General features: G+C 44.7%; 1 protein-coding gene across 2 annotated transcripts in view; it reads left to right on the top strand.

Annotated features, from left to right (window-relative positions):
- The first annotated feature begins 1 nt into the window (after window position 1).
- Window positions 2-14,969, top strand: part of NARF (nuclear prelamin A recognition factor) — a 24,002-nt gene continuing 9,034 nt past the window's right edge. The window contains exons 1-6 of one of the 2 annotated variants that reach the window (XM_071452663.1): window positions 2-20; window positions 5,894-5,967; window positions 6,428-6,508; window positions 7,355-7,498; window positions 9,162-9,294; window positions 10,845-10,979. In XM_071452663.1, coding sequence (XP_071308764.1) covers window positions 5,941-5,967; window positions 6,428-6,508; window positions 7,355-7,498; window positions 9,162-9,294; window positions 10,845-10,979 — 520 coding nt within the window. In that variant the 5' untranslated portion in view covers window positions 2-20; window positions 5,894-5,940. Of the gene's footprint in view, window positions 21-4,373; window positions 5,402-5,893; window positions 5,968-6,427; window positions 6,509-7,354; window positions 7,499-9,161; window positions 9,295-10,844; window positions 10,980-14,969 lie in introns of those variants that run through there. The other variant, XM_071452662.1, reaches the window with a different exon arrangement.

Raw genomic sequence — 14,969 nt, 5'->3', positions numbered from 1 at the left:
GGCCCGCGGATGCCGCTGAAGTAAGAGCGTCGATGTTTCCTTGGTTGTTTTACTTTAGCGGTGCTTGGAAAGAGCAGAAACCTCGCATGAGCTGCTGTAGGGTGAGGCTGGGTTTGTGCGAGAGCCCCAGTGGACACAGTTGGACCGCGATGGGTGAGGCGGACATGGCCCCTTGCATGAGGGGGTCGGGGAGGGCAGGGGAGCCCTGGGGGCTCTCCCCAGGCTCGGGCAGCTCCTGCAGAGGCCAGGAAACCTCTGGGTTCTCGATGGCAGCACTTGGGGCAGCAGTGACACAAAGAGCTGGTGCTGTGCCCCAGCTCTGGCACAATGACAGCACGGCTGGGGTTGGAAGGAGCCTCTGGAGATCGCTCGGTCCAACCCCTGCTGACACCTCGAACGCGTCCAGGTGGGTTTGGAAAGGCTGCAGGGAGGTTTTGCCGATTTTAGGAGCCCTATAAACACAGAGAGTTTTGTTTAGGAAGGAGATGTTGTTCATTCTGCACAGGATGCAAGGTGGACGTTTCCACACATCAAGCACACCAAAGCTTTTAACTATATACATCTTAGCAAAGACATTAGCGTTCACTGGCTACAAGTTACATCGTTCTCCTAATAATTAGCATTCTGTCTTCTATTGATTAATGATCCACTTCTCATGCTAATACGTCTGCATGCTCAGGCTTTCCTTCTTGTAGGTGGGTTTCTTGTGTCTGGTTGCAGATTCCACCTGCCAGAATTCCCTTTTACCCAGCTGGAGCTGATTTCAGCTTAGCTGCTGAGTTGGCTTCATTTGTTTCTTCCTTATATTGGGAGTTCTTGCCAGATGGCCCCTAAATTCTGAATTCTTTGTGTCCACTGCCAGTGGGCATCCATTTTTCTCAGACCTTGTTAACCTCTGCTAGGTCTGAGGTCATTAAAGCATTATCAAGCCCTAGACTTTACTAAGGCAATTTCACCAACAAATAACTTGTTTTTTCTAACACCTGGACATCACTTATATTTGCAAAGCAGAAATATCAGTGATAATCTTACAGGACTAACATTGATGTCATGAGTTTTCTGAATTGTACATCAGCTGAAGGCTTGGGTTTGAAAATCTGTTATTTGGGGAGGAAAGTTTCTAATTCACTTGAAATAAAGAGTAATTTTCCTGTTGTGGACAAATAGGCTGCATTTGGAAAATCTTTCATATTTCAGTCAAACATCATTCACATGGGAAAGCTGTTCCTGTTCAATCCATTAGAGCAACTGCTTATGTCAGGCAGGATGGGGGAAGTGCAGATATCTGTAGTTTAGCTTAACTTCTTAAATTATTCTAAGTCAGTGTGTAACTTCATCTACAAATTATATTTGGTCCTCTGTCAGTTGCACAGGGATGTCCTTCCTGAATGAAATCCTCAAATTTTGATTTTTTTCCAAACATGAATATCTTCTGGAGTGTTTGCTCAGGGCCAGGACACGATAGAAGTTTATTTAGCTGTTCTCAACACTATTCTGGCAAATTGAGATTTTGACCAGTGACTTTCATAACATTCCAGAGTGAAGATAGGGATAAAATCCCTAAAACACCCCAGAGTCCACAGTACAGACATTTAAGTGTAAGTACTGAAAAACACCAGCTGATGTGCAGTTTCTGTGTAAGAGTGTTAATGGGAAAGGCAGTGAGGAACTGCAAGAATGAATTGGCCTGCTTGTGAATCACAAGGTACCAGCTGCTGGATTTGGATGAGAAATAGGAAGTAATAAGTATCACGTGTGCTCAACCCAAACAAGCAGCTGACTGAGTCTTTTGGGAAGAAATTTCTGTCTAATTAGCTGTCAATCAGTTTTTATGAGCTACTGGTTTCTCTGGAAACCAAATGTTAAGCTGTTTTGATTGATAAAAGACAAAAGGTTTCTTGTGTCTAGAGCAGAGTGAAATATAAGCAAGAAATTCATCTCCACTCAGCATAAACCACAAAGCAAATGATTTATTATTGTGTTACTAACTGCAAAAATATCAGCAAATCTCTACTCCTGCAGTTCTTCAAAGGTCTCACTAGGATAACCTGATATGACTTAATTTAATTATGAAGTTACAGAGAAAATTTTTTTCAGCCATGGGAAATATCACATACAAACACAATCAAAATAAATATGGCAAGGATCCTTATGAGCTTCTGCTATGCATTAATGATTCTTACAGCATTTTTTCTAAAATCTGGGGATTTTACACCAGCTCTTGGAAGTAGGTGAGTGCTGTTATGCCTACCAATAGAAAAAGGAACATTTTGAAAGCCTGATCCTGGACCTAAAGGACAGCGTAAATTCCAAACCACTCCTGCAAAAAGAAAAACTATTCTCCAAAATAAACAATTCAGGAATATGTGATTGACTATTTGTAGACTTCTTCCTCAACAATGTAAAAATAGATTCTGTGGAAGCGTTTATTTTCTATTTGTGTAGTAAACACACTTGTAACTTTTAAGTCATTGACCTAAACCCAAGAACATGCAAATAGAACAGAACTGGCCTTTATTTTGACATGTCAAAATAATATTTGATATGTCTGGAATTCTGGTGCTTTTTCCTATTTCAGACCATTTCCCTAAATATTCTTTTCTAACTCCTTATATTTTTTTTCTGCCTTAAGGTCTTAGGAATTCAGCCATGCAATAAGCATGTGATCTGACTGGCATGCCAGGATAAATTCCCAGAGTGCTTGCTTGGAAGCAGCCACCAAATGCTTTGGCTGGGAGTGGAAATGAGCTCATCCCACAGGAGGAGCTGTGGGTGCTGGCCTGAGCTCGGTGGGAGCTGTGTGTGTCTGTGTGTGTGTGTGTGTGTGCAGCCTGCAGAGCACAGATTTCAGCAGTTCACCAGCTGGTACTGCCCAGTGCTGACAGCTGGGGAGCATTTACAGCTGGCACTGCCCTGCAGGACCCATGCAAAGCCTGGAACACTTTGCAGTTGGTTTGCAGCACGCTGTTTTCACAGGGAAATTCTTCTTTCTCCATTTCATCCAGGGTGTAAATGCTTCAGGTGCAGGGATAAATGTAACCTGGAGGCCAAATACATCCCCAGTGGCCATAAAGGAAGGGATGCCTTTAAGTGCTGCCTAGAGAGTGAGGCTTTTGGGAAGCAGCCCTGCAAAGGTGGCAAGTGTCACCTCCCCAGATTGTGTGTCACCATGCCCAGATTAAAGCAGGATGGTGCTTTCTTGTCTCAGGTTGTCAGGCATACTGGGAGGGTTGATCAAAGATCAAAGATCCACTGTTCTGTGGGAAATCCATAGTTAATGGAAAGCAGAGAGTGCTCCTGGCAATAAAATAAATGAGACATCTAATTATTCTATGATTTCACAAATATAACCTCAGACTGTGCACTGAAACAGAGATTCCTTGCACACCCTTCAGTTTGTATAAGTTTTAGCTTTTTTGGTTTGAATTTTTAAATTGAAATAAATTCAATCCAAGCATTCCTAAGATGAAGGATGAAATAGGGATGCTTAATGTATGTACCTAAGATGTCCTCAATATTCTTGCAAAATGCTTCCATTTCTATGCAGTTCTCTGTTTTTCATTGTGAATACAAGAAATATGGGGGGAAATTCAGTCTTCTGCCCTTTGATGATGTGCAGAAGAATGTGTTTGATGCAATCCTTAACAGATTACTAGTTCACCAGAGATCCCATCCCTGGAAACATTCAAGGCCAGGCTGGACAGGGCTTGGGGCAGCCAGGTTTAGTGCAAGGGGGATTTGCACCCCCCTAGATGACCTTCAAAGGTCCATTCCAACCCAAACTACTCTGTGATTTTGTGAAATAAAAATATTGTAAATATGATCTGTGCAGTTACAGAAATATCCAAAACTGACATGTCTTTTGAAGAATCACTGTATCAGTTTTGGATAATAAATGTAAGTATAATCAGAGTGTGAAACAGGAAGATTTTAGCTGTGCCTTTAAGTGCAAATCTCAACACATTTCTAATTTAGAACTTCCCATCTATCCTATCACCTTATAGGTCAATGCAGCTATAGCTGTTGTATCCTGGTGGAATAAGGTGCTTTTCTTGTATGAAAATACTCATCCACAGGAACAAAAAAAATGTCAGCTAATGCTGCATTCCAGCAAGTCTGTAGGAGATGTGAATTCTTAGATCACATAGGAATTGCTCAGGAGAGGTTGTGGTGTTTTTAAAAAGCTTGGGCTAATATGCTAATATAAAATGTGAGAGCATTTTCAATGAAGAGAGCAGAGGCACAGAAAATTATTACCAAAGCTATTACAATTTTTACCTCGAGCCAGGATTAGTGATATTTTTCCAGGGTATATGTAAAGCAGCATCAGCTTACTTTTCTTTAAGTGGTAAGTATGAAAACGTTTCTGTTTGCTTTCATCATGGTTAAACTAAGGAATTCTTCATTTCTCTGACCTCAGTGATAACTCACCTATAGTCTGCAAATTAAAAAATATTTTTAAAAAAGCACTACATTCTTCTCTGGGGTTATCTTTAGTGTCCTTAACATGGAACAAGTGTTTAAAGCTGTGGTTTTGGGTAACAAACCTCTCTGACAGTGCCTGTTTCCAGCCCTTGTGCTCAAAACCCATCTGTGGCTTAAAGCATAAGATGTCAGTGTAACAGGAGGGGATTTACCCAGTGCGATAGAAAAGTTGCAGTTAGGGCAGGAAATTGCATGTTTTTCGGAAGTTCTGTGGTTTAGTTTATAAAACGTCATTTTACACTTGAAAAACTTCTCTGTGTAGGCGTTTGCTTGTACGTGTGTGTTCATATGGCTGGGGGTTAAGAAAGGAGCAAAATGTTGATTGAACCTTTCTTTCTAAATCCTACAACCTGGGGTTCAGAAAGACAAGAAATCCTAAGAAATCTTGATTAATACTCCAGGGCCTTTGGGACTGTGGAAGGCTGACGTCTGTTCACTAATCCTGTTCATGAGGATTTGCGATTCCTGCCTGGGAACACCATTGCTGCTACTTGTGTTTTGTTACAGGGATGGGAAATCGCAGCATATCGGTTAAATAAAATGGTGATCATGCTGTATTTAGTAACTCGCAGAGTGTCATTTCACTTTAAAGCCATCAGGAAAAAACAAAAATCGAGGGGGAAAAAACCCTTTGTACGCTATAACAGAGGAGCGCGTTGGAAAAAATACGCAGGGACGCTCCAGAGAAGCGGCGAAGCCTCGGGCACAGAGCCGGGCGCGGAGGGCAGGCCTGGGGGCTCAGTGCGGCCTGGGGGTCCCGGTCGGGATGGGGACGGGGACCGGGATGGGGGCGCCCTCCGCGTACGTGCGGCGGCGCAGGTCCGCAATGAGCCCGGCGGGCGCGGCCGGGGGAGGCGGCGGAGGAGGCGGTGCCGCCCCGCCCGCTCTGCGGCCACAGGCACAGCCCCGGCGGCAGGTACGGCATCGGCGCTGCCCCCGGACAGGCTGCGCTGGGGCTCTCGGGGGGATCGCGCTTGTCGGGGATTTGTATCCCGGTGGAGCTGATGAGCTGCGGCTCGTGCCCGCCCGTTCTCCCGTTACCTCGGTGCGGGGGGCTCTGAAGAGCCGAGGGTGCAGCGGCGGGGGCTCCGCTCTTCGTGCGGGGCCCGGGCCGTGCTGCGGGGGCACCTTCCCCCTTCCCCGCGGGGCTCGGCCAGCGCCGCCCGCCCCGCGTCTCCTCCGAGGCCGCTCGGAGCCGCCCGCAGCGCCGGGGGCCGGCGGCGTTTGCGGGGTAATTCCGGCCGGGGGAATTGCGGGACACGTGAGCGCGGCGGGGCCGCCCCGGGACCGCCCGGCGGGGCGGGCGCGGCAACAAAGGGCGGCGGGGACGGCAGGGAGCGCATCGGGGGCCGCGCTGGCGCTGCTCGTGCGGGTCTCACCTCCCGCCCCGCTCTCTCCTGTCCCGCAGCCCCGGCGGCAGCACCGCGCGGCAGCCGCGCCAGGGCCGCGCCGCAGATGAAGTGCGAGAACTGCAGCAAAAAGGTGAGCGCCCCGCCGGGTCCGGGTCCTGCCGCCCCTCGGTGCGGGGCACACGCTGCGGCCACGGGGGGGATGCTGCCCGCGGGGACGGCCTCGGCCGGAGCCCCGGCGGGGAGAGCCGCGCTGGCTGCCGGCCCCAAGGTCACCGAGCTCCGCGTCCTCCCCGTGACAGCTCCCGGGGCAGCCCCGAGCGCGGTGTCGCCGGCGTGTGGCCGTGCCCGTGCCCTCCGCTGCTGCTGTCCCTGCCCGGGACAGCTCCTGGCCTTAACAAACCGCCCCGAACTCCCGAACCGAGGAAGCGGGGGAATTCCGGGGAAATTCTTTCCATCGTAGCAATTGCACTTTGAACATAGGGGTTTGCATGTGTTCCACAGCGCTGTAAATAGCTCTGCCCGTGGTTAACGGCACGAACAGCTCTGCAAAAGTGTTCGTACAGAACGGCACATTTTATGTTTTGTTTCAGGAATGCAGTAAAAAACAGAAAAATGACGATACACAAAGTACATCTGTTGATGCATTGAGTTCAAGTGATGGCTCTGAAGAGGTAATGTTCCTTCTAAAACCTGTATTAGACCTATATTCTTTTGTTTTGTGCACCCCAAAGGAGGTTATAAGGAGGCAACTTTCAACTACTATGTATAACAATAAACAATAAGCAGTTGAAAACAATTATGAGCTCTTGTAGACGTCCCTTAATATGTAAATCAAAAATCTTGTAAAAAGCCCTTACTATGCAAACACAAACCAGAAATTCTAAGTTCTAAAAATTTGGAGTGCTGAATCTCTTAAATCAAGTCTTCAGAACAGAGACAGAACTTACAAGAAGAAGAGTTTTGATAGTACAAGTGGACAAAATATCAACTGATTCTTTATATCCAAGTATTCATTCTTCTCAAGTGAGCTGCAGATAGTGTGAGACTCTTGATCTCACAGAATATGTTCAGTGCAATTGTAGGACTGTGTTCTCTTTGTTTTACCTCGTGCTACAAAGCCTGAGCCACCTTGCTGTTAGAGGCTATCTGGTTAAAGAGCTTTAATAGTTCAAGGGAAAGTTTTCTCAGTTGCTTGGTGAGTTGATGGGGACTGTCAGCTCTGGAGCACAGTGCAAATTAAGTTACTAAGCATATGGACTAGGGGCTAAATTTAGATTTTTGTTTACACTTAAACATGTTGCAGTTTCACAGTAATAGGAGGAGCAGAGCTATGATTGGGATGGAACATATTGTTTTGTTTACCTGTAAATAATCTTGGATGTTATGCAAGTGTTGTGGATTGTCCTGCTTTAAACTAAACAGCAAACTGTGTTTGCTTTTCATCTGGCTCATTACAGAGATGTTGAAAATCATTTGATCATTACTAAATACTTGTTTACTTCTCTTTTTGCCACCAGAAAAATGAGTTTGATACATTGGCTAATGCTAAAATACTCCTTAGCGACTGCCTAGCTTGTGACAGTTGCATGACATTGGAAGAAGGAGCCAGAGTTTTCCAACAGAATCAGAAGGAATTCTTTCGTGTTCTCAACCTTAATAAGGTAAAGTGACCCAAACAATACCCCACTGTTTGCTCTGAGGAGGAGGAGCTCCACAATGACTAAGCAGCTTGCTTTCCCAAGGCAGATAATGGGAAGATTTGTCAGGATATGCTTTTTGCAAAGAGGAAGTCGAGCAACACAAATGTTAAAAATACTTTAAATAATTTTGTACTGGAGTTGCAAGGTCACAGCACTTAATGTAAACACCAGAGGAAAGTTCCTGCACCTGCAGAAGGGAAATTTATTGGCAATGTGATGATTTCATTACTGCACTAACAAATTATTCTGCAGTTCAGTGTTTATAGATATTCATACCTTCACTGCTAGGACTGTTCTGGGTGCTTTTGGTGCTAATACACCCACATTATACAAGCCTATAAAGACATGTGCTTGAAATTAGAATTCTCTTTAATATATATTCAACCTGACTACATTTTGTCCATATTCTTAGCAAACCTTGTAAGTTTTCTGTTGCTGTTCTATTTTCTGCTGAGTTCTGTTTTTTCTAGAAGTTAGTTGCTGTGTGTAGTGCTCACATCTTTAGAACCTGATATTAAATTATTTTAGTTCTGCTCCAGACTTCTGTGCAAAAGCTACTAGAATTGAAACTTCTTGATCTGTACGCATGTGTCATAACTATGGATTAATTACATAGTACTTGCATTTTCTTAGGAGTTTAATTGTCCATACAGAATGGTGTTGTTATATATGAGAAAATTAGAAGAGAAGGGGGGGAAAATAATCTTTGGGTCACGTGGGTCCTGTTGAGAGGGCCTGAATCCTACAACAGCAAGGAGTCAGGTACCTTGATCACAGCTCCAGGGGCCCAAACACAAGCAAGGGGCAGCCATGAGCTCTGAGTCAGGAGCTCTCCTTGAAGAGTTCTTGTCCAGCATTTGGATCAGTACAGACTCTGAGCTCTGACCTTTGCAGGGTCACACTTGTCTGTAGCACAGGCCTGCTTTGTCCTCCAGGGGTTCCACTCTGAACCCTTGGCAAAGGGTTTCCACCCTGGTGTGGAAAATGTCCCAGCTAGAACACAAGATTAATCTTCAGCCAAATGCCACAGTCACTGGAGCTGCACAGGTCCACACCACACACTGGGGACTTTCATGGCATTCCTCAGTGCCTGCAAATGCTGATTTGTTGAGAGTCCCATCTTGCCACTGTCCCCCAACAACTGCAGTGATAAAAACACAGGAGCCTTAAAAAAAAAAATCAGATGTGTCATTTGCTGGGTTGTATTTACAGCTTTGAACACCCCTGCTTCTGTAAACATTCTTTGTAAATGTTTAAACATACAGCTCTTTTCCTATTTGCTAGAATATTTCATCCTACTAGAACATCAGAGGTGCTGAATGTCCTTAACTTTGCTTAGGCCACCTGGCATCCAAGCACAGAATTGTCCTAGGAGGGATGGGTTTCCCCTGAGTTCTATAAAAGAAACATGTACAGATGATTGCAGATGAACACTGTCAGGATCAGAGGAACAGCCTGTTCTGCTGCAGCTTGAGGCTTGTTTCACAGGGATTTTTATGATATGGCCCAGTGAAGCATGAGACTCTAAGGAATAACTCCAGGAATGGGAAAGGAAGGGAAAGCAAGGAGCCTTACCCTCTTTTAATGACTTTTTTTTTTTTTCTCTCTTTGTTTCACTTACCAGAAATGTGATACCTCAAAACACAAAGTGTTGGCAGTGTCTCTATGCCCTCAGTCATTGCCTTATTTTGCTGCTAAATTCAATCTCTCTGTGAATGAAGCAGCCAAGAGACTCTGTGGTTTCCTCAAAAGTCTTGGTAAGTTTGCATTTGTTAATGGTGGTGAAGCAGAAAGGGAGGGATTATTTTGCTTTCCAGTCCCTGAAGGGGCTGCAGGAGAGCTGGAGAGGGTTTCTGACAAGGGCATGGAGTGAAACAGGGCAGGGTTAGGTTAGATTAAAGGAAGAAATGAGGGTGGGCAGGCCCTGGCACAGGTGCCCAGAGCAGCTGTGGCTGCCCCTGGATCCCTGGCAGTGCCCAAGGCCAGGCTGGACAGGGTTGGGAGCAGCCTGGGCAGTGGGAGGTGTCCCTGGGGCAGGGGAAGGTGTCCCTGGGGCAGTGGGAGGTGTCCCTGCCATGGCAGGGGTGGCACTGGATGAGCTTTAGGGCTCCTCCCAAGCAAAGCCAATGGTGGGATTCCATTCCATGATGTTTTGTTGAACAGTCCTGAAGTGCCCTTGCACAGCCTCGTTCAGAGTTTGAGCTCCAGGCTCTGTGAAGTTCCAGCCAGGCACCAGTGCCACCTCCAGCAGTGTGAGAGACACACTGGGGACATTCCCTGCTCACAGGAAAGGTCACAGAACAGAGGGACATTGTAGAGCTGCCCCCAAAACCTTGGTACCAAGAAATCAGGGAGGGCTTAGTCACAAGCTCCCCATTATTGGAGAACTTGAGGGAGAAGGTAATTCTTACTCTAAGTTCCTTTCAGTCCTTTTGACTCATTGTATCTCTAGGAGATTCTCAGTTCTGTTTTTTTTCCTGTAATTTGAAGTTACAAGGACTGTTTATCTGCCTATTTTATGTTAAAGCTGTATTTCCTTTGGTCATTATATATAGAGTTTTAGATAAAAAGCAATAGACACTTTCCTTGTAAGTTTGGGATTTTTTAAATATACTTGAAGGAAAAGGGCAGTAATAAACCTATAAACTGTTTCCTTCTGTCTGTATCTATCTATATTCATTTTCATGGTTTTTTCTGATGCTTGTCTGTACCCAGTGTATATTCTTCATCTCAAAGCACTCCTGAGTTCTGGTGGGCCCCAGTTTTCCTAGAATGCATTTATTATCTAGCCTGACTTCTGTGGGGATGTGCTCAGTGTTACGTAGGCTGACAGGGAGTGTGTTGCCAAATGAGCAGCCAGAAGGTCTCTGCTGTGCTGGTGATATGCTCCTGTAGCTCTGCAAACAACTGGAGCCATGGCAGATATGCTGGATAGGATTTTTTGTGACTTCAGCATGTCCTAAAAAGAACATTTCTTTGCAAGAGTCACTGCATGTCACCCAGGAGTTGTGACATCCTGCTCAGTTGGGCTAAAAGTGACAAATGCAAGGTGCTCAGAAGGAAGCAGAGAATGTTTGCAGTGCTGCTGGCAGCAGTAGCCTCTTGGTGGTCCTTTTAAATTCAGAATGTAGATGTTCTTGCAGTGTATGGCTTTTATTTATGACTCTGCTCTTTGTGGAAATGTGCAGAGGGGAAGGAATATACCTGTTGATCCTTCCAGATTTTTCATAGGCCTGGAACTTTGAAAGAGGTTTGTGAGATGGGAACCATTCTAGTGATTCCCTGTTCTTTCTGCTTGCTTCCCCAGGGGTGCATTATGTGTTTGACACCACCATAGCTGCAGATTTCAGTATCCTGGAGAGCCAGAGGGAATTTGTGCAGCGCTACCAACGGAGGAACCAGGAGGAACATGCCTTACCAATGTTTGCCTCTGCTTGCCCTGGTGAGATCTGATTTACCCATCCTTCCCTCCCTCCAAACTGGAGCCACCAAGGAGCTGAGGAAAGGGTGGCTTCCTTTGGGAGCCCTACATAACTCAGAGCATTTTGGATTTGCTTTTGGGGGATGCCAAGCACACAGTGTTTGTTCCCAGTATCACTGCTCATCCTGAGTGCATTTCAGTGCCTGGATTGAGAATCAGAACTGCAATGGAGAAGTTTAGTGGGTGCTTTTTGTGTGTTCAGAACACAAAGTTTAACTGGGTGTTTCCTCATTGAAAAGAATCTTAAAGAACTTGGAATTAAACCACAGCCTCTGTTACCTTAAGCAAAGTTTAGAACTTGCCACTTAAGCCTAGGGGAAAGTAGCAAGTGACATTGCTTGTGATGGCTGTGAGATGGACATGTCTGACACTTGGAGAAGAATTCTCACATGGAATGTCACAGACTTGACTCACTGAGTGTCTCACTTCTGAGAACCTTGCACCTCAGAATGTGTTCTGTATGAGCAGAACCTGCAAAGATGCAGAACATGCATCAGTAAGTCACTGCTTACCTTTTCCATTGTTAGCACAGCACCATTTCAATTTAAATAAAAAGGCACATTCCTAAAAAAGAAGGATCAAAAAGGAAGCAGAAGTAACTCCTTTGCCTAACACCCTCATCAGCTCCACCCTGAAGTTCATAGGGTTGCTTTTCAAAAGGCTGATAAAAATACCAAAATATTTCTTGCTAGCTTTGAAATAACTCAAGTGGATTGCATTTATTAAAGAAATGTTAGAGTGATGATGAATTGCAGTCAGTGATCCCCAGAATCTGCTGTTGTCATTGATTTGAAGTTTAAATACAGCTCTTTGAGTTATACTTGTATTTTTGTTTGTTCTGTGTATTTTGTAGTGGAAATATCAGGGTTATGCTTTAACTACTACATATATGTATTAAATACATGTCTCTTTTTTTCTGTTACTGTTATCTTAGTGTAACCTCTTATCTTCAGGAGCAAACATATCATATATTGCTTTTTTTCATGTAAAACCTGTGCAGCTGAAACACTCCCATTACTTAGTTTTGTTGTCTTGTATGTGCTTTAGGTAAAATTCAAAACCTGAGGATTTCTTTTCGAATTTCTGAGATAATTTAAATTTGTTTCATCTGGAAACAGAGCTCAGATTATCTGCTGCTCTCAGTGGAAATACTTTAATATAGTTAATGGAGCACTTTGCTTGTCCTTGTGTGGTTTGCACAGAACAGTTTTTGGTGTCAGTGCTGGTTTTGGTGTCAGCTCTCTGCTGTGATAGAGGTGGTAACAGCAGCATGGGAAACTAACCCAGAACATCCCTGGCAATCCATTCTGAAAACATGGTATATTCCTTTGTCAGCAATTAGAGAAAGCAGAAATCCTGATTAGTCATCTTCCAAGTGAGGTTGTTCACTGGGTTTCCTGTCCTTATTTGTCTGTGTGCATTTTCTGTTCATTTTTCTCTTTCCTCTTTCTACCCCCAGATTACATAAATTAGTCCCAGAGCTGTTGTTTACTGAGTGTATTCAGCACAAAATGGTTTTTATTTAGCTCTGTAGATGCAAGGTCAGTGTGACCTCAAGTATAAAAAATGCTTTACTCTTTTTTATCTTGGTGTGTGACTTTGCACAGAGCTATCACCCTCTGCAGCAGGCTGGGGTGTGCCATCTACCATGAGCAAAGAGCAGAGCCTGCACAGTCCTGAACCTGAGAGAAGCTGATTTCTTCTCCCTGTCTTAATTTTTCACCTCTTGCTACTCTCTGGGCAGAAAATGAGCTCATTTTGGGTTTTCCTGTTGAAAGAACAGCAGTGTTACTACTGATAGTATTTGTAATATCTCAAAGGAATCAATTCCCTTCCTCAATGTACTAAGCTGGTGAGCAACATGCAGCATTTGCTCTGGAAAATCTGGGGTTTTAAGGCTCTGCCAACCTCTGTGTCCCCCCAGAAAAGCCAATGGGCAGACTTGCAGCAGCAGCAGGAAAATCATAAAGTATTGAGGATTCTGATGCTTTTGTCCCAGTCAGTGAATTTCCTTTTCCAGGAATGAGGTTTTACAGTAGCAAAAGTTTGCTTACTTTTTGCACTTCCTACAGATTCATCCATGCATCTTCATGATCTCACCAAAATAACACATTCTGAGCTACAGCTGCAGGGATTTCCATGGTCATTTCTAAAGCTTTCTTGCTCTTTGATGGCAGCACAAGCCAGCAAATGGCCAAGAATCCCAATGAATCCATGGAGGGTGTAGGTCTGGGTGAGTGCTGCTGTTCCCTGACATAAGCATGGGCTCTCTGAGGTTTCCCTCACTGGGGCTCTGCAGCTCAGCCCTGTGGGGAGGGGACACAAACAGCAGTGTGTGATAAATTCACTCACCCAGGCTGCCTGGACAATTAACCAGTGGCTAATGACACTGATGATCTTTGGGAGCTGCAGCTGGGAGACACTTGTACTGCAAGGACAGAAACAATTGAAGGAATTGCTCAGACAACACCTGTCAGAAATCTCCTGGAATTTAGGGAAATTTCCTTATAGCTCATGGCTACAATATCAAAACCATTCCAATTCTATGAACCAGCCTCATAGCAGGAGTGCTGGGGTGATTAATGGTGAGTACAAGTATTTTAAAAACTGTCCTTGTTTTGTTGGAAGCAGTTCTTGAGACTAAAGCCATTTAAGAAAGAGGATGTACCTAGCATGCAGAATATGCTAATAGGGATTTTTATCAAGCACCAATAAATTCAGCTTTTTTGTAGGTAATGTCTTGGACTTGAAATCCCAGTTGAAGGTGGACTTTAGGCAAACTTCAGTTCAGTCTTGCAATTCAATACAGTCCTGATGAGTGAATCCATGGTCCTCAGCCATTCCTGCAGCAGAAATGAATGCTTGTTGAAGATGATGTGTGCCTTTGAGGTTTTTTATGGAAACCAGCTTGAAGTCTGTGCAGAACAAGAATTGGGAATATTTAAACAGCTGGAGGATCCTTGGGTTTCCATAATATTTAGCACCTTCTCATTTTCATCAGTAAAATTTTACTACACTGGGAAAACTATTTCTCTGCTCCAGAGAGACAAATAATCTGAACACTGCTTTGCATCCCAGTTTTGTGCTGCTGTTGGCATTTGTGGTATTGTTCTGACTTACACAGCACCAGGTGTTTTTACATAAGTGGTAATTTCAAGCTTAAAAGTTAACCTCCAGGTTTTCCCCTTCCTGGGCAGCATGTACTGCACAGCAGTTTCTCTCTTTTATGTAATCACTAATTTGCATGAAGACAAAATGTGTTTGGTTTTGGTTTTTTTTACCATTTCTTAGCACCAAAAGCAACACACCTGCCTTGAAGGCTGGGCCTAACTCTGCTGCACAATGTGGGTGTCATGTAGATGAATAAATCTCCAAACTATTGCTGAGAAGGATTCTGGGCTTTCCAGTGAGAGCTCCAGAGCCCAGGAAAGAATTGCACACCCTAAATCCCCTGATTTGTTCATTTATTGGGGGAATAATCCAGCAGTTCTGGATGCTGGGGTGCTGTGGGTATCCACAGCTTGTCCCAGCTGGAATGCTGAAGGGGTTGTGAGAGAGGGGGTTCCTGAGAAACTGAGTTCAGAGTGCTGCATACAGAGAGATTCCAGGTGGTTCCTCTGAGTGTGGGGTGTTTCTGCAGGTGTGGCTACTCTAACAGTAGTAAAAAAGCCATTTTTTCCTAGGCTTAGTCCATGTGCATCTTGTGATAATGCTTTCATGTGACTCTTCTGTTCTGGGGGAGCAGGCTGGGTGCAGGGATATTAAATCTCAGGAAATACCAGGTTACAGTTAAGCAGCCAAACAGTGCCTTTGCTGTAGAATGTTGTGATCCAAGGGCTGAGGTCTAGAAGGTCAAATTTCTGTTAGCTGGGGTCTTGTTCTTTCTGCTTTGTTAAATCTGTGCATGAGGAAGGGGCAGCAGGTCATGGAGTTCACAGTGCACCTTGGTCT

Source organism: Agelaius tricolor, unplaced genomic scaffold (assembly GCF_023055355.1).
Source record: "Agelaius tricolor isolate 1412-34295 unplaced genomic scaffold, bAgeTri1.0.p SCAF_35, whole genome shotgun sequence".
NCBI lineage: Eukaryota > Metazoa > Chordata > Aves > Passeriformes > Icteridae > Agelaius > Agelaius tricolor.
Note: the sequence above shows the minus strand (reverse complement) of the source record. Positions and strands in the feature narration are given on the sequence as shown.